The following is a 20,032-nucleotide window of genomic DNA, read 5'->3' as shown; positions in this document are numbered from 1 at the left end:
CTCGGCTCCCCGCTCCGGGGCCGTCCTCCCTCAGGAGGTGCCTCGTACCCGCCCCGGGGCTGCGGCCCCCAGACCGGCCGCCACCGCGGGGCCAGTGGCCTCAGCGCCGAGAGGGCTGGAAGCCGAGGGCGGCCCCGTCTCATGGCGCCACCTGGCGGCAGCGCTGGCAGCGCGCACCCCTTGTCGGCGGCGTCGGGTCTCTTCCCCTTTAAACGGGACGTACCAACCGCTGCGGGGGGTGGCGTGGGGTGTGGAGGTTTGCTGTGTGCCCTGGGGTGTCTCCGGGCAGCCCGCTGGACTGGAGGCGGTGGGACAACGGAGAAGTCCTGAGCCGCTCAGGGTCGCCGCCGCTGGGCGCTTTCCCTTGTCTTCCCACGCCCCCAGCTCCTCCTCTGTGGGGAGGGCGAATAGTTCAGTCCTACCAACATGGCCGCTACCATGAAGAAAGCGGTGAGTGTGGGAGGAGGGCGCGGCGGGGTTTTTTTCCCTTCCCGGCCTCTCCCTCCGCTGTGGGCTCCCCCCGAGGAGGGCGAAGCTCCTCTGCCGCCTCCCGGGGCGGGAGGGCCGGGCCCTCCGGCCGTTGGGGACCGTCGTCTCTCGGTGCTGGGGCGGCGCGGCCATGTCGCCTCAGCGCTGTGTCCCGCCGCCTCCCACCCCTCGCTCCGGCACTCCCGAGGTGTCTCCCTGAGCGCCAGCCCCGCGTTCGGGGCGTGTGTCTGTGTGTGTGTGTGTGTGTGTGTGTGTGTGTCCCTTTCCCTAGGCTGGATCTGGCCAGCTCCGAGTTAGGCCCTGCCGAAAATACGCCGGTGGCGTGTTGGTGGATTAAGGTCCTGACGATGTTATCTTGGCTCTATCGAGCTCGTTTATCGTGCTGTCAAACGTGCAAGTGCGGATTTGGTTACACTGACCTTATGGAGTCTGTGCAGGTGCAGTTTGTTGTAAACTGGCAAAATCTCTTTCTGGCTGCCCAAACTGGCTGTAAACCAGGGACACCCAACGCCTGTCCAGCAGCGAGTCGCCTGCTGCAGCCCCTGCCACCACCTCCACAGGTCAGATGGAGAGAGTCTGCGTGAGGCACAATTCATGGGTTTAAAATCTCCTGTAGCTCCATAGCACATCACAGCTAACCAATTAGCGTAAAATGATGTTGCTGACAGATTCCATTGACACGTTACGCTGTACCCTGCAGTGATCTTGGGGCAGCGGGTGGGGTCAACTGGCAGTGCTGTCAAGGAAACAACCTTTGGCATTAGGATGCCATGGATAGCTGGTGTTTTAATTGGATGTTACTAGGATCTCTGCCTGGCTAAATGTGGGTATTGCTGATGTCCTTCAGGAGGTGTTTTAAGGAATCAAGTGTACAAGCAGAATGTAGTGGCTATAAGAGTATTTTTCAGAAGCCTTGTGGGAGTAATCTTGTAGTGACATTCGAGTTAATGTAAGAAATTAAGTCTTCATTCTGATCTCTCCTCCTTGCAGGCTGCAGAAGATGTCAATGTTACTTTTGAAGATCAACAGAAAATTAACAAGTTTGCAAGAAATACTAGCAGGATCACAGAGCTGAAAGAAGAAATAGAAGTGAAAAAGGTATATTTGCTTCAAATATCACTTATTCTTCATTGCCCTGAATTAATTTTGAGCTGTAACACAGAAAATAGGGGCTGTGGGTTACTGTAAGTAGTGTTTTGGTTCGACTATGGGATTTCTGATACTTTGAAAATAGCCAGAGAACGTTAAAGTGGAAGAAGAAGTCATGAGAAATAAAGGCCACTAGTGTATGTCTGTATGCAGTTCTTAGAACTCCTTGGCTGTCATAATTGAAGCATTGTCTATAGATAATAAGCCCTGATACAGATATAAGACCTGGCAGAATTAAGCCTGACCAGGGACATTAAGGGCAACAAAAAAAGCTTTTACAGGTACATCAGTGATAAAAGGAAGACAAAGGAACATGTGGGCCATCTCTGGAAGGAAAATTGAAACTTATTTACCTGGGATATGGAGAAGGCTGAGGTACTCAGTGACTTTTTTGCCTCAGTCCTCACTGGCAAGTGCTCCAGCCACACCGCACAAGATGCAGAAGGCAAAGGCAGGGACTGGGAGAAGGAAGAACCGCCCACTGTAGGTACAGATCAGGTCTGAGACCATCTAAAGAACCTGAAGGTTCACAAGTCGTGGGACCTGATGAGATGCATCTGTGGGTCCTGAGGGAGCTGGTGGATGAAGTGGCTTAGCCACTACCCATCATATTTGAGAAGTCGTGGCAATCCAGTGAAGTTCCCCTGACTGGAAAAGGGAAAACATAACCCCCATATTTAAAAAGGGGAAAAAGGAAGAGGTGGGGAACTACAGGCCAGTCAGTCTCACCTCTGTGCCTGACATGATCATGGAATGGATCATCCTGGAAACTCTGCTAGGGCACATGGGAAATAAGGAGGTGATTGGTGACAGCCAGCATGGCTTCACTAAGGGCAAATGGTGCCTGATGAATTTGGTGGCCTATGATGGGGTTACAGAGTTGGTGGGCAAGGGAAGAGCAACTGACGGCATCTACCTGGAATTGTGCGAAGCTTTTGACACTTTCCCTCACGACATCCTTGGGATGAGAGACGTGGATTTGATGGATGGACCACTCGGTGGATCAGGAATTGGCTGGATGGTCTCACTCAGAGAGTTGTGGTCAACAGTTCAATGTCCAAGTGGAGAGCAATGACGAGTGATGTTCCTCAGGGGTCGGTGTTGGGACTGGTGCTCTTTAACATCATTGTTGGTGACATGGACAGTGGGATCAAGGCACCCTCAGCAAGTTCACCAATGACACCAAGCTGTGTGGTGTGGTCGACACGCTGGAGGGAAGGGATGGCATCCAGAGGGACCTGGACAGGCTGGAGAGGTGGGACGTGCAAACCTCATGGAGTTCAACAAGGCCAAGGGCAAGGTCCTGCACGTGGGTCAGGGCAATCCCAAGCACAAATACAGGCTGGGCGAGGAGTGGATTGAGAGCAGCCCTGAGGAGAAGGACTTGGGGGTGTTAGTGGATGGAAAACTGACTATGAGCCAGCAATGTGCGCTCGCAGCCCAGAAAGCCAACCGTGTCCTGGGCTGCATCCAGAGCAGTGTGGCCAGCAGGTCGAGGAAGGGGATTCTTCCCCTCTGCTCCACTCTTGTGAGACCCTCCTGCAGTGCTGTGTCCAGCTCTGGGGGCACCAACATCAGAAGGACACAGCCCTGCTCGAGCAGGTCCAGAGGAGGCCATGAAGATGATCAGGGGGCTGGAGCACCTCCCCTGTGAGGACAGGCTGAGAGTTGGGGGTGTTCAGCCTGGAGAAGAGAAGGCTCTGGAGAGACCTTATAGTGGCCTTCCAGTACTTAAAGGGGGTACAGGAAAGGTAGGGAAGGACTCTTTATCAAGGGGTCTAGGGAGAGGACAAGGGGTAATGGCTTTAAACTGAAAGAGGGCAGATTTAGATTAGATAAAATGAAGAAATTCTTTACTGTGAGGGTGGTGAGGCACTGGCACAGGTTGCCCAGAGAAGCTGTGGTTCCCCCCTCCCTGGAAGTTGGACAGGGCTTTGAGCAACCTGGTCTACTAGAAGGTGTCCCTGCCCAGGGCAGGGGGGTTGGAACTGGGTGATCTTTAAGGTTCGTTCCAACCTAAACCATTCTATGATAATGACTGTTTGTAGTGTTTCTCAAATTTCCTGCCTGAGATAGTTCATACTTCTTTTTTCTTGAACCAGTAAGGCAGTTATGTTCTTTCCGTGTGTTGACAGAGATTGTCATGAGCGCAAAGGTTTTCCTTTGCTAGGCTGAAGAGGATACGTCATTCTAATTTTCTTGTTTAGTATTAATCCACTTACCTTCAACATCAGTCATAGCATTTCCAGAGACATTTTACCAAGCTTTTAAGAAATCCTAGTACTGTCACAAAATGTTTTCTACATTACTTTGCCTGATATGTACATTGTAAAAATGTTGCCTTTTAATGTTGATGTTCCATTGATGGCTCAGGGTGCTGGGATTCTAAGAAATCCTACTTTTTCAATAAAGTAATTAACAATTACCATCTTATTTATTAATTTTTTTCTGTTCTGTTGCTAAATGTAAACATTCCTTTGTAAGAGCATCAGAGATCAATGAAATTTAAATCAGCTGTATTTCCCTTGTCTAGACAGTTAATTATCCTATTAATGACAGTTAATGAGTATTGACTAGAAATTTCTACTGGTACAGCTCCATTGAATTTAATACTTATGCTAAATTACAGCTCAAAGTGTTCTGTTAAAAATGTTTATATCATACTGGTGGGTAGGATTTTTGCCCAAAATGCAGACTCGATGAGTTCATTATTCAACTGATAGCATGAGAGTGTATCCCTTGAAATAATTTACGTAGTACAAAGTGACCACCTTTCTTACCTCTTGATAAATAGAAACAACTTCAGAATTTGGAAGATGCTTGTGATGACATCATGATGCTTGATGATGGTGATTCACTTTTGATACCCTACCAAATTGGAGATGTCTTCATTAGTCATTCCCAAGAGGAGACACAAGAGATGCTGGAGGAGGCAAAGGTTTGTCTGGGCAAAAGGGAGCTGCTTTACTGTTCTGGCTGCTATAGTGTGATGAGCATTGGAATGGGATGATCTGTTCATCCTTTGAACCTTTTCTTTCTAAAGTTCATGTTCGACTTATGACTTGAGGAGGGGGATGTGCATGCACAGTAAATCGTAACAGGGATGTCAGTACACAAAGTCATGCTAGCCTTTGTTTGGCTCCGTAATAAGTCTTACAGCCTGACTTGGCAAAAAGTTGGCAAAGGTCCACCTCTTTATTGCTTACATGTTGCTGACAAACATGACTCAGTTTGTTTTACATAACTGGTTGATTTTTTTCTTTTTCAGAAAAGTTTACAAGAAGAAATTGAAGCATTAGAATCCCGAGTGGAATCAATTCAGAGGGTGTTATCTGACCTGAAAGTTCAGCTCTATGCAAAGTTCGGAAATAACATAAATCTTGAAGCTGAGGACAGTTAAAGGTGTTCTAAAGATACCATACAACTTTTTCTTGTTTTACTAAATGTTTTGATAACAGTGTCAATTACATTAAGAAAAAAATCCACCACTTTATTTTCTTTTTTTTTTTTTTTTACTTTCCTGTCTTGGGTTCCATCTATTAAATAAGAGCTTTCTTATTTTGGTTATTGCAGTTATTTATTTGTTTAGGAAAGCATTATCTTCATACTGTTGGTAAAGCATCAAGATTGGAATATTTGCATTGTTTATTAAAGTAATAAAGTCAGGCACATATTGTAGTTTCCTTGGTCTTGTTTTCCACTCATGAAAATACCTAAGTGTAAAATAATAGAAATGAGGAATTTTGATTTGCACTGTGATGGCTGTTTGGTAAAAGTTTCTCTGTAATATATAGGGCATGATTCAGCTGTAATGCTGTTTAGCTGTTTTTAGCAGCCCTCCTGGAAATACTAAATCTATCCTTTGTCTTTCAGTCTTAGCTCAGATAGCATAAACACTGTAAGCTCAGTGCACAACGTGGCAACATGTTGACAGGGGAGAAAGGAGGGCTCTTTAAAACTCATTGGTATTGAAGAAAAGCTTTTGGAGTCACAGTCATATTCAGTCATTTACTACTTTGTGTTTGGGAATCACAAAAGATGCTAGAAGTCAGAATGGTGAGTCTTAACTTCTAATTTTCCTGAACAATCATTTTCTAAATCTGCATTTATATACCAAATTAATGTCAGAATTCTTCATAGGTGATGTTGCTATGTCAGCATCAATCCCTGGAACTGTGCCTCCACCACTATGTGAAGTTGAATGTAATTTTAAAATGTCTTAATTTGCTGACTCCTTATGTCCTTAAAAAGATTATGTACTGTCTCACTGTAATTCTGCTTTTGGACTTTTGCCTGCTTTGATTAATGTATTATTCCATGGAAATACCTGCACGTTATGACTTTGTTTTTAAAAATTAAATCTTAGCATACTTAAATCATCTTTTTAAGCTGTTTTCCAAAACAGTGTGAACAGAGAATTCAGTTGGCCAAATACTAATCTACAGTCATTGTTCTTAATATAAATAATCAGAGTATGAGATGAGTATATTTTTATAAAGTGATTAATACCTACCTGTCATGTGTCAGTTGTGTAGCATCTCTTCTTCAAACAGTGTGAATGTGGAGGAAAAAAAACCCACTTGGTTTCTCTTATTGAAGTAGTTTTAACGGGGTAGTGATACTGAACTTGATCTCCAGTACACCTGAGCAGGATCTCACTGGTGCATTGTTACTTATGAATTACATCATTGTAACTTACATAGTCATTCACATAAGTTTAATAAAGTTGGTTGTAAGGTTTAGCATAGCCATAAGAGAAGACTGTCTTCCACAGTGAAGATCTCATACCTCAACACAAGCCCGTGTATGATATACAGTGTACATCAACTAATGGCTGTAAGTCTCAAAAGCTGTGTAAATCTTCTGTCTAGCCCTGACATTTCCCAAGTTTCTTTTTGGTAGAATTCCAGTGCTTTGTATGTTTCTGCTGCCAGACATGTGTACAAATAACCCTGGCTATAACTGTACAGGTTTTTAACCTTGTTTTCTAACTGGTTGTGGTTTTAATTCAAGCCTATGACTCAGGAAAGAGTTCAAGTTTTTCCTTACTTCCTGAGTGAATACTTCCACTGCTCTTAAGTAAAATACGGATATGCTAGCCATGGCAACTCTATTGCTCTGTCTGCCAGCCATTACTTGTAGCCAATCAAGTGTTCTGGGCCTTCAAGGAGATAGAGGTGTTCCTTTATGTAATTCCTGAACCCTCCATACAGTTTTTGGTGTTAGGCAGGCGTTTGCTACCAAACTACTTAGAGCAGTTTTGGGTCGACCCAGAGCTGTTATTTTAGGCGCTAAAGGGAGAAGGTGGTGGCCAGTTGTCTGATAGCAGCTGATATGAGTATTGTGGACTTAGGTGATTCAGCTCTGCCTTATCCTGCTCTATTAGATACAGCTCTTAGTCCAAAACTCTGAGAGCAAGGTTACAGTCTCAGGAGGTGCTGGTATCTTAAGGTTTTTTCCTAAACAGCCAAACCATTCATTTGGTATGTTAAAGTAAGCCATCCAATGCACTTGTCTATTTATAAACCAAAGAAAATGTAAAAGACTTCTTTTTCCAGGTGAAAACGGCTAGTGGTGGAGTTTGACCCATAATGAGAAGCATCCAGCAGATGGCATCAAAGAACTGGGAAACCCATTTTACAGTAAGCCCATGGCTAGGCTGAGTCTCAGTGCTGATTTTAGTAAAGTGAAACTTTGGCTGCAATGATTGCATTCTCATTAATTGGTTGGTAACACTTTAAAATTCACTTCTAAGTGACTGCTGTGCCAGCTCTGCTGTTCTGAGCATATTCACAGCTGTGCAGACTGCAGGTACTTAAATGATTGTCATTTACAGATAGGCCATAGTATGGATATGGCTTCATTATGGCAAAGAACAAGGCAGCTGGTGAGGTTTAACTGTGATTCCAGTGGCAGTTATAAAGCTGATGAGGACCTTAGTTCAGTAAAGGACCCAAAGGGGGATGCTTGCAAAGTGTGGGGAGCTTGCATTATCCCTGCTGTTCTCTGGTATCCTAGAAGTGGAATTGTCCATATACACAGCCTTGGTGTTTAGGGAAAAGAGGGCTGTTAGAGTGTTCTTGTGAATGCCAAAGGGCTTTCCTCTCTGGTGCTGGATTTCAGTCCTTTGGGGGTTGTTTTGTGACCCCACCCACTTATTTTCTTTCTTTTTTCTGGTTATCATGGTGTTGGTATATTTTAGGCCATTTCACTAGGCCTTCCTGCACTATTAGAGTTTAGGCTTTTACGTGTATGATGTGTCCTTCCTGGTTGCTTAGTCCTTACTACAAATTGTATGTCCATGAAGCCTTGGAAATCTAGGTGACTTTTTGCACATGTAATGTCCAGTTTCCTTCTATGGTTTCGACAGTTGTGTTTGCAAGTTGGGAAAGTAATTATCCAACAAACTTTTTCAGATTAGTCTCTGAATTTTTGTAGTTTACAGAACTACTCTCCCAGGCTATCATTTGATATTTTTATATGCATAAAATAGAACATATAGGAAGTTCTTTTTCATTCTTAAGTAGAAGTTAATTTGCAGATCGTCCATCGGTTGCTTGAAAGTATTTGACAGAGTCCTAGTTTTTCCTTTTATTAAGCTTCCTCCTCCCTAGTGAATATATGCAATTGTTTTTCAGTTAGCATTTATTCTGTTTAGCACCCCATCTTCTAAGTACTTTTTATTTTTGGTAGATTGGAAGTTTCTGTTATCTCTAATAATGTTTGCCTTACAGTTATCTTGTTCAGATAATATAAGTCCATGAAAAAAAACCTGGTCCTCTACACCTCTGTACATGTCACGAATCATGTAGCTGCACATGACAATACACAGTTTTTAGTATTGTTGTCAGAATGCAAATAGTTTACTGTCATTCTCTGTATTGTCAATGGAGTGACATTTGTAAAGTGCTTGAAAGATTAAATGCACTGTAAAAGTGCTAAGTGTTATTTTAATGTAAGGGCTTCGTTCAGAGCATTGGCCAATGATCTCTTAGGATCTCTTAGTGATTGAATTAGCTGTTCAGCTCAATCTTCCTATTAAAATACAGTTTCCATACTGTTTTTGATTTGCAAGTCATAGAGCCACCAGTGGCTGGCTTTTCACGTGGCTGCAGCAATTAAAGCAGGTAAACTGGCTAAGCTGCAGCTGGTGGAATATAGCTCAAGGAGAGCGCTCCTGTTGTCAAGGAGACTTGACCTACCATTTTTTGGAAGTAGCCTGCTAAAAACTCTGTAAAACATAGTAGGACACAATTATATATTCAGGGGCTTGTTTGTGGTTCTGTATCTTGTCAGCTGATATGAAAATGTTTTCCACATGATGATCTCTAGCATAACCTTCTCCAGTAGAGCCTTCATTATTGCTCATCACTTTTGTATAGAAGATCCTCGGATACCATTACACTCCATAATATAAATGTGGTTGATAATTATTCAATAATTACAGGAAGTGGTATGTAGCTGAAGTACAGATAATTTTGTAGTATTAACTTACTTCAAAGAGCAAAAAGAGATTGAATGCTGAATACTAAAGCCATATTTTTTGTAGGAGCAACAGAATTAAGTACTTTGGTTTGCATGAGTCAGTGGTTCAGATAATTTATCTAATGTTATTCTAATGGTCTGATTCATGAAAGAGAAAAAAATGTGGATGTATGTAGGCATGATAAGGCCCAACAGAAGTTATTTACAACCAAGTTTGTCCTTATATTGATTGTATGAGTCATACAGAAATTACTTTGTAATTCAATGTTAGCTGCTGAGCGGACTGCACAGAACACAGTGCACCAAACACAGGTGTAAATGGCTATGAAGGATTTCCCTCTGCAAGAGTTGTAATAAGTTTACAGTTAAGGGGGACTGCATCCAGCTGTTAGAGATGTAATAAGAAAAATTATAAACCTGAGTAGAACATCCGCCATTTACTACGTATTTACAAAAATCTTTTGTTTGCTGTTGCTCTCCAAAGCTGGTTAACAAATTGTGACTTTGATCTCAATTTATGAACTGCAGGTATCATTAGGTGGCCCTCTATACTCATGGCAGCAAACCCCTGCGGGACACTGAGTGGTGGGGTGCAGGGTTGTAATGTCAGTTCATCAAAGGATTGCTTCAGGATAACCCCTGTGCTCTGGTCTGGCCTTGTTACCACTTGTACAGGGGAGAGGAGAGACAAGGTGTACTAGATGGTGAACTACAGGCTTGGCTAGTACTACACCTGCCCATTTCCTTAAGCTATTCATGGCCATGATTACACATTTTGTTATGGTCATGATCTTTGGTTCTACGGAAATGGTAGCAAAATCAACTGCAGAATATATTTTACTATTTAATTTGTTCTACAACGTTTGATGAAGCTACAGTTGAGGATGTTTTTCTTTCTGTTCTCTTCACCCTCCAGCTTTGGACATTAGTGATATGGAGTAGCTGTATGACTGCTTGTGGATGTTACTGCGAGATTGCTGTTGCAGAGGTTTTGCTGTTACTCTCTCCCAGATTATCCTCCTCACAGTTCATTCCTATGTGATGTAGCCATCAAGGAGAGAGTGATATTTATTAATAGCCAAGGAGTGCATGTAGCACTCATGTTTACCTGTACAGTCACCTCTCTGGCACCTCATTATTGCAGGTACAAAGTACCATGGGATGAAGAATTGGATTATAGACAGGTGTGGTTTGGTTGGTTGTGGGTTTCTTGTTTTCTTTTTGTGTTTTAAGTTCTTGAAGAAAAAGTAACTAGAGGGCACAAAACACAAGTTTATAGTCAGCTTTGCATTGGATACAGTAGCTGTCAGACTTCAACGAAGTTCAAAAAAATGGTATTTTACCTATATGATATTGTTACTTTCTACTGTGGTAGCCACCTTTATCTCAAATGTGACATGGAGTTTTCATACTACTTTTAATGCTCATCAGCCAGTATTTTACATTTCAGCCACGTGTACTATAAGTGACACTTAGCTCTGCATTTTTTACATCTAGCTTTGGCTTTGTATGCTTTCACTTTTCCAGACAACAGACTGCTAAGTAGCTGTATGTATTTATAATGCTGTTTGGTGACATCGGCACAAGAATTTCACATCAGGTTGACTTTTATTTATTGTCACTGGCTAGAACTTCTTGACACATAATTTTATTGCCATTATATTTTATACAACAAACATCTAATAAAATAAAATTGCATTTCATTTTATATCAAAGCAAAGATTTATTTAATATCATCATGAAGTTTCAACTGATGCCTGTTGCTATGACAACATGCAGTATTGTGGTTAGCATAGGAATTAGCTCAAGAATTTCCTGAGTTTCATGTCAAATATGAATAGTTTACAAAGCTTTCCCTATACTAAACAGGACATGTAGAAGAAAGATCACAGGCTTTTTCCCTCTGCTCCTTAAATGCTGGTTTCAATTCCCTCTTATTTCAAAGGTGAAGTTCTTCTTGATGTCAAAGTTGATCAAAAGTTAGGAAATTTTTCAGAGTAATTTGTCTGTAACCTGCTATTTTCATTTGTCCTTTTTACTGCAATGGGGACTACAAAGTTTACTTTTTATTCCACAGTAGATTTGATGCACTGATAATGAACTCTGGATCAGGCTTGGCTACAGTTCACACATTTCCTAGCACACTGAAAAATATGTATTAAGGCTCTTACTGTTCTCTGCTTACAGGGTGTGACCTGGAGCTTCGTATTAAAATGTTTATATTTCAATTAATGAAGCTGTATAGATGGTAAGATAATGAACACCATTCACAAGTTGGAAAAACAAATTAATCATACAATTAAAATAATGTAAAATGAAAAAGTGATTAATTCAGAGCCAAAATAAATCAATTCCCATTAGCCATAATGAATTCTGAAAGGAGCAAATATGAGAGATTCTCTATACATGTAACTTTTCTGAAAAAGTCTCAGATATTTCCAGTGACTGCCTCTTCATTAATGTGTGTATCTATGTTTATTCTACACTATTTTTCAAATAAGGCCACAAAGTTGGTTGTTACGCATCAATGTACCACTTACACCTAGCTGAATTATATGAATCGAATTGTGTCACGTCCTATTCTGTTAATCATCATAATGAAAGGAGAAAGTTCTAGTTCAGCTTTGAAAATGCTGCTGTCTCGGTCTTTTGGTTGTGAAATAGAACTGAATTAATGAGCTATAGTAGTCTGCATAATTATACAGGAACAATTTATTTAAGGCACAAAGCAAACATGGAAATTTGCAACAACTCAAAAAAACCCCCAAACCAGACCAGAATGATTTCCATTTCACAGCTACTATGGTTAATTTGGAAGCAATGGAGTAAGGAAGATCTAAGAACCAACTTACAGCTTGCTGTGAAGAGGTGACACCAGCAATGTTTGAAATGTCTGTACTGTATTTTATAGACAACAGAAGTGCAGTAGGGTTTTCTGTTCACAATGCATTAATGAGTTCAATTCTAGCTTCTTCTAAAGGGGTTCTGAGCACACATGGGAAAAACAATGCTTTGGAAAAACACCTGAGCTTCATTTTTATGTATAGTTGTGCTGATTTCCTGAATTCATTTCTGTTGTATTTGTACAAAATCAGTGTGTGTGGAATTAAGGGTGGAAACACAATGAGAAAATGTTTCATTTTTGTTTCCTGTGTTGTCTATTGGGATTTTGTGTTGGTGTTAGTACCTTCATTAAAAGTCATTGAATTTCATGGCATTGGGACTTTGTCCCACAGAAGGAAAGCTATGGAATGCCCTCTAAATTTTTTTCTTTTACCTAGATGTGGAATTTTACAGAGTTTATAGGGAATCTTATGATTGTAGTTGGGAACAAGAGATGATACATTCAGACATCCAAGCCTTTTGTATGTCTGAAACAGCTTTGCTGATGATCTTAGCCATTACAGAAACAGCAGTGCAGTGCAGGAAAATCCTCAACGATCTGCCCAATTTTCCCCATGGTTAACATTTCAGTTTTGTTGAAGAATTAGAGTTGACCCTTGTCTGCTAAACCATTACTGAGTGCCCCAGACACATTAGACTAGAGGAAGGAAGTGAATTAAACATAAACTTTACCACTATCTATAATGTGAATGTAAGACCACACATGCAAAGATCTCTGCCTTAGTAGAAGCAAATGTCCTCAGTCAAAATCTGCAAAAGTTGGATGTGATTTGCATTAAGAAAATAGTTTACATTTTTCCTAGACTTTATATTAAAATGGACTCAAAATTAGTACCAAAGCCTGTGAGAAATATTGATTTAGAACAACAAGCTTATCTCTGAAGAGAACAGGCAGAAGCAGAAATTGAAAAAAAGGTGACTGGCATATGTATACATTTTCTAATGTCTCTGCAATGTACTTTTCAAGATTTTCACAAATGGAAAATCTGAAGAAGCACATGTCATTACTCATCATATTTTCGTTCTTCCCTGTGGCTTAAAAGGGGTACAATCAGTAGGCAAGGCAGCATTACTGTGAGAAAGGACACAGCCATTTATAAAGAATAATGAGATGAAAAATACAGTAAAGCCTACAACTGTTCCTTCCTTGATTATTGATATTGAGCTTTATTAGAGCATTTAAAAGATTGGAAGGGATTATAGTCATAGTACTGGCTACCATGGAAATGCCACTTCAAATGATAAACCCCTTAGAGTGACACTGGTATTTCAGCGCATATCACAAGTAATTATTCAGGTGAAGAAGTGAATTTTTAGTAGCTCTTTGGAATTATTTCTTTATTCTGCCTTGCCCCCTTTTCTCCTGCCTTTTAAAAAGAGCTAATCTTATTTCATCTCTGTTCTCTGTGAAGCAGGTATTTGGAATGCTTATCTCAGCTTTCCAAAGCAGTATACAGTACAGTGATTGTGGCTAAAAACACACCTATCCCTAGTGCCTGCAAAATGTTAAAACAGAAAAGCATGATTGTTTTCCCTAAGGAGAGGAAAATTCTTTAACTGTTATAACAGTATCAGTGGAACAGAGCCAGACAGCTGTGATGTCCAGTCTATTGTAGCTAAAGACAGAAAGTGCATGCAGTTGGCCTGGTTTCAACCAGCCATTTGTCTGGACTGAGAAAAGCTGGATTTTGAGCGTGAAAGTATATTTGGAAGAGCTGGAGATTTGGATGCCTGTTTTTTAGCCAGAGCCTGCTAGGTACAGCAGTCATTAAAAGAGGAAGCAAGGTAATGACACGCTGACACTTATACAGTAATCTTTTGGGGTTTACTTTTCAGAGGTTTAAATTGTGTTACATTGTTTCTGAACTAGTTGATAAAAGTTGGAGACAGACAAGTATTCAGGCACACAGAGCATATCCTTTTGAGTACAGTGCGATTTATAAACCGAGAAAAGTTTAAACTCCATAATTCTGCTGGCCTTCTTTTAAAGGGTGCATCCATTATTCTCAGATGATCATAAAAAAACCTATCTTTTGCATAAAGATATAATCAGTGCCAGAAGCTTCACTAAAACAAAATATTTATACTCTGTGTCCCAGGGACATCACAGCAACTGTCCCAAGTATTTTGTGAAGCTACTCACTAACATTCTCCAAATCAAGGATTAGCCATAAAAAAGTAATTTTTAGGCCAGAATTGCAGTTAAGAAAAAAGAATCTAAATCCATTGGAGGTACCTATTTTACAGTAATTTCATCTGGTAACTTAGAATTGAAATCTGTGGATTTAAGTGGAAGGGATAAATCTTATCAGAGGGACTTCCCTTCTGTTATTAAACACAGTCTGCTTGCAGATTGTATAAGTGTGGGGCTGAGAATTCACCATTGTACAGAATTTGGAAAATTAAATTATGGCAAGGAAAATACTCATGGAACCATTGCAATGAAACCAAGACTTGAGACACAAATGGGACCTCAAGCTCCTAGAATTCTATCTTACGTCCTCAGCAGAGGATGAATTCCAGGCATTTAACCAGGAGCAGGGATGGATGTATTCTAAAACTTCAGCAAGGGTTTTGCCTGACAAGTACTGATGTAGCTTTCTGGACAGTTTACCCACAGAGGGTTCAAAAATGTTGCAAACACTCTTCTTGGCACATAATGTAGTTTTGGTATATTCACATTAGCCATTTCAATGGAGACTACATCGGATGACAGAAAACTTTAACTTGCCTCTTCAGTTATGGTAAATACAGAACTGTGTGCTGTTTTACTTCTGTGCCTCCTTACAATTGACACAGATGGAGAAAAGCAGCCCCATGCAAAGGGTTACTAGAACTGAATAAATAATTCATGATGAACAGTTTATTCAAACACATTGTCTCCCCTTCTGTTCGCAAATTGGCCACAAATAGAGTGACTTTTTTATTTGATCAATTATTCAAGAAATTCACGGAGTATCTTGATCTCTAATGTTGTCATGTCAGCTTTATTAAAAATAGGAGAGATTTGTAAAGCAATGTTTAACTGGACACAGATGTCATGCTATGGATCTTGTTTGAGTGAAGGGACATGGTTTAGTGGTGGACTTGGCAAGCCAACCTAAACGATTCTGTGATTCAATGATAGCAACCATTACGATGATTAGAGTCGGGGTTTTAGTTAAAATGTCTTTGCTTTTTCATCTGACATTTTATTTTTGTCTAGGCAGCTCTGTATTTGCTTTGAACTTGCTTCTCTTCTTATAGCTACCAGTATTCCTGAAAATAAACTCATTCATGGTGGCATCCTCCAGAGGAACACCACCAAATTCTCTGAGATAAGGGTATCACGAGTGGAAGAATTAAGACAAATTCCCAGTGAGACTGCAGAGTGTACTTAACATCAATGAAGTCAGTCCAACTCTTACCATTAACTTTATGTTTTAAGGTATAAGCCAACCATTAACACAGGAAAAAGAAAATTTCTTTCCAGATAGATAATTTCAAAGTCATTGACTGAAGATTTTCCTATATTCTACATAAAAATCACAAAAATAACACCTCTGATTGAGGAAGTCATGGCAACACTTCTCCAGGCTGAGGGGCTACACAAAGAATACGTTGCTATAGGTTAGCTCAGTTCTCATACTCACCTTTGTTTTGACCACAAATGGATTGTTCTCAAAGGAATGACACGGGCTAGGAGGATTTTTAAGATAAGCTGGTGTGGCCTTTCTGACACTATCATGAGCACAAGGCATTTCAGGACAGCTTTCTGACTCACTACCACAATAACTGTTCATTTTGATTGGATGCTGTGGGAATATAAAAAAAGCTTAATTTCTCATTTTTTGAACATGTAACCAAAATCAGTCTGCTCTTGAAAATTTGTAATAAATTTAATTCTTTCTTATGAAGTTTCTGTTCAGTTCTTTTTCTCTTCCTCAGATTAGCTACGTGTATTTACTTATGTCTCAGCTATTGCAAGGGTGAATTAGTGTTTTCAGAGTTTTGTAAAGCATCATGTATGTGTCAAGATTTTAAATAATCTCTCAGATAGCATTTATCACTATATTTAATAGGCTTTCAATTAGAATGCCAATTAAAACTGATTTGTTTTAAAGAAACAGACATATTTTTAATTACAGCATGCACATTCAGACTTGTATTTAATTGCAACAAGATTGCTGAAATGCTGTCTTTATTCCTAGATGCACAAGGACAATGCTTTTACTCAATTCTCTGCAATTAGGATGAAGTAGGAACATTATCTCAGCAGGTGCAGAATAGCTCAGAAGGGAAGAGCTGAGGAGCAGATTTTTGTGGCCCTGCTGGTTGAATGGCTGTAATATTCTAGAGATCTGCCTCAAACCAGGATCTGGTTGCTTGCATTATTGTGCTGAAGTCCTCAAACACAGGCTCAAGAGAAGCTGGAATTAATTGTGGTAGCTAGATCTCCCTCTTCTACTGCAGAGCTCACTGTCCTGTGTTGAAACTCTTCACAACCAGTGCCTCAGAAAAGCTGCACTGTTGCAGACAGCCACAGTGCAGATCCTTGGCTCCCCTTCAGTCTGCTCAGAGTGACTTCTGAGAGACCGTAAGGGCATAGTGCTCTAAGACAAGAGAAATATTCATTTTATTCATCTGGGGCTAGCATAATCTGCCTTATGCAAGACGCTCTTGATCCTGCTGGAAAGTAATGGTGGACTGGAGAAATGGTTTAAATGAGATTACCTAGGTTATAGCACATTGTGCCTCGGAGGCAAGAAGGGCAGGCTCCAGCCCTTAGATTCAGGTCCAACAAAGGTCTAAAGAGTGTGTGTAATCCCAGCCTGTAAGCAGTCTCACTGAAAACAGTAGGGCTATAGAAATATTTCAGAAGTTTGATAACAGCAAAATGCTTTCCTAAATCAGGTGTTTAATATGCAGTATCTGCAAACCAGAGCCCATATTCAGTATTACTTTCTTTCCATCATGCTCTCAGATCTCACACTGCAAGTTCTGTCTGTATTTTCTTCTACCTTGGCACATGCTATACTAGTATTAAAAGGTGGTCTGATTTATGTTTTAGATTTTTTGTCCATTTGTAAAGCAACACATCGAGTTTTAATATGTAATCTATCAGCATTGTAAATCTCATGCTTCTGGATATTCTGATGTCAAGGCTAACTGCAGTCTTTGAAGTTTTAGTACAATAATCCCCTTACCAGCCACAGGAAGGGTTTTCAAGATATCAATCTCCTTCAGTTCTTCAGTGTGTTATGACTATGCACAGAAGCTGTGTTTCACTAACTACAGTTGGAGGAAGTGCACCTCTTGTGACACTTCTCATTACAAAGATTTTAAGTGTAGATTTGGAATATAGCATTATAAATAGTGACACTGATCACTGATGTGATCTGAAGTAACCTGTAAAAATAGTTAACTGTCTTCTCACAAACGCAGGAGCCTGAGTTTGTCATAGTGACTTACCACTTGCCAGCTAAGCCAGGATAACTATGCATGGCATTTTGCAACAGCAAAATAAATCATTAGTTTAAACCACTACAAGACTTTCACCATCGGTCATTCACATTAAAACCCACTTGACTTCAGGTTAGTCTTCTTGCTACTCAGTGTTAATATTCTCATGTTCCTTTAGAAAGTGGTGGCTAAACATTGAATTCATAGGTACTTAGAGCAATGCACAGCATGACGTTGTGTATAGTAACTGTAACGGTGGTCCATTCCCACATGAGTATTTACGTACCTCTTTGCTGTAAGATCTGAAGTCAAGAAGTTGAAGCAGAACGTGACAAATGCCTGGACTGTGTGCCATATGCACAGTGGAACAGAATAAGCTTTTCAGTCACTTCTATAATTAAAGTAAACAAGGCTAAAATAAACCCAGAGTGGAAAATAAATTGAGCTGAGGATATGATTACACCTAATTTCCATGGGCTGCGTGTTATTCTGCATTCACAGCATAATTCCCCTTCAGCACAATTGTAAACATTTTGTTCTCGTCTGGTCATTGATTCCTCTCATCCTAAGGAACAGCTTTATCCATAAGCATCAAAAAGAATATGAATGCCCAGCCCCTCTCCGTGGTAAATGTCACACTTTCAGGGAAAAGCTGCATTTGAATGCTTTCTTCCCGCTGCTGTTATATTCTTGGCACACACTCCAAATTTGAGCAAAAAAGATAGCCCTAGTCTTGTGAGTCATTTTCTTGATTGATCTAATTTACCTTGAAGGTTAATGTATTCTAAACTAATTCAGAGATTAATAACCACTTAAAGATATATGAAAGACATTTAACTGTATACCAGACGAGTGTTGTAACCTAGTTTATTATCTCTTCAATGACTTTGGGAGTTCATTTGGTGAGACTTAAGAGTTATTTGATTGTTTGATACACAGAATGGCAGGTGCAAAGCAAAAAGGTGTTTTCAGAGCTCACTAGTTAATTCTAAAAAAAAGGATGTAATTCTGTTTGCTTATACTGCATAATTCTAATAAAACATTTATGTTCAAGGTGATAATTAATGTTTTTTCTTATGGCATTTGTTAAAATTCTTTCAGTGATTAAATAATTAGTTGGACCATAACAATGGTGGACCTGTCCATTCTCCAGCCTGCTTTTGACTTTTAGGACAACAGAATTGCTGATGCTGCTCTTCCTCTTTTTTTTGCAAGACCACACCAGAATACCAATACAGAGCTTTGCCTTTTTCTTAAGGAACCATGTCAAGTTTAGGTATTGCCTTTTTCAAATATAAAAAAATGCAGCTCTTTTGTATGCCTACTGTTTTGGGATGTGTCTTCTTTCTGCTGGAAAAAATTATTCAGTAATTTTCTGAAGAATTTGTGTCTGACCTGATAGAAGTAGGAGATGGAAATGTGAGGCGGTACTGTACACACCCAGGAGCCCTCACTGGGCTGCCATATGTTCAGAAGTCTCAGATATGAATTTCCAGTCTAAGTGGAGATGCCAGTTGCTGCTTAGAGGTATTGGTGCTGAAGATCTGCGTAGTAAGTCTGGCTTTTGTGGGAAGCTCTGTACATCTGAACTAACTGGAAGCATTCTTGGCTGTATCAGATATATGGTGCATATACAAAAAAAAAATAAAAATGCATGGCATATATACAATAGGTCCAAAGTTTTTCAAAACCCTGAACAGAAATAGTGTATGCTGGGGCTATAACATTTGGCCTGGCTGGTCTCAGCAGGAGGTCAAAGCTGAATGAAGACTGAGCTCTATATGTCTCTCTGGTAGTCTAGTTCCAGACTTCTTCCCACCTGGGGGAAGGAACAGAAGCTGCTTAATCTGCGTTACATAGATTATGTGAGAGCTTTACACATGAGCTTGTGGCCGAGGTACTTTTCTGAGTGGTGCTAAGGATCTGCTCCTGACCAGTTCTGTTTAAACAGAGGAGAGAGTTGTTTGATATTTACAAATGCTGAACACCTTCAGCTGCCAGAAATTGGTGAGAGTTGCAAGTTAAGCAACAGCAGGGAACAGATCAGGCAAATAGTGTCTGTTTACAGTAAATATTTTGTTTTATATTTACAGCCAGATAGGTACCAAAATTGTGAGCTGTTAGGCACATTAATACCTCTGAATATTGTGTGTGTGGTCCCATTCACTGACCTTTAAAAATAACGATGATATACAAGGTGTTTTGTTGCCAAGAGTATAGTATCCTACTGCTTGTAGAGCTTGTATCATGTTTTACCTGGGTTTTTATCTCAAACCATTGTTGCATGAACAATGAATGCACAATGAGCTCTGGCTGTCTGATGTATGTCTGCAAGCTCCTGATGACTTCATAGCTCATGAGTGTCAGAGCAAAACTGAGCCCAGATTGATTTATGAAGGGTCATCAATAAAGAGTGGACGAAAAGGACTAATCTAGAATGAGGGCTCTGTATGCAACACTGGGCTAGACAGGTACCCAGGTAAAACCTATTTCCCACCTGATCTAAGCCAAGCAAACAGTTACAGAGTTATAAAATAGTTATAAATAAAGAAAACCTACCACA

At 40.3% G+C, this 20,032-nt stretch overlaps 1 protein-coding gene across 1 annotated transcript; it reads left to right on the top strand.

Moving 5' to 3' along the window:
• The first annotated feature begins 284 nt into the window (after positions 1-284).
• Positions 285-6,150, top strand: PFDN4 (prefoldin subunit 4). Its single transcript, XM_074843154.1, has 4 exons — positions 285-450; positions 1,480-1,587; positions 4,433-4,576; positions 4,907-6,150. The coding sequence occupies exons 1-4, from the start codon at positions 427-429 to the stop codon at positions 5,036-5,038; spliced, it is 408 nt and encodes a 135-aa protein (XP_074699255.1). The 5' UTR covers positions 285-426; the 3' UTR covers positions 5,039-6,150.
• Positions 6,151-20,032: the final 13,882 nt, after the last annotated feature.

Source organism: Strix aluco, chromosome 17 (assembly GCF_031877795.1).
Source record: "Strix aluco isolate bStrAlu1 chromosome 17, bStrAlu1.hap1, whole genome shotgun sequence".
In the NCBI taxonomy this organism is placed as follows: Eukaryota; Metazoa; Chordata; class Aves; order Strigiformes; family Strigidae; genus Strix; species Strix aluco.
This window is presented reverse-complemented; position numbering and strand designations above follow the sequence as displayed.

Bases quoted from the DNA above. Each gene is read 5' to 3' on its own strand.
- PFDN4 (XM_074843154.1), top strand. From the start codon at position 427: ATGGCCGCTACCATGAAGAAAGCG. The intron at 451-1,479 runs GTGAGTGTGGGA...TCCTCCTTGCAG, and splicing joins CCGCTACCATGAAGAAAGCG to GCTGCAGAAGATGTCAATGT. The intron at 4,577-4,906 runs GTTTGTCTGGGC...TTTCTTTTTCAG, and splicing joins AGATGCTGGAGGAGGCAAAG to AAAAGTTTACAAGAAGAAAT.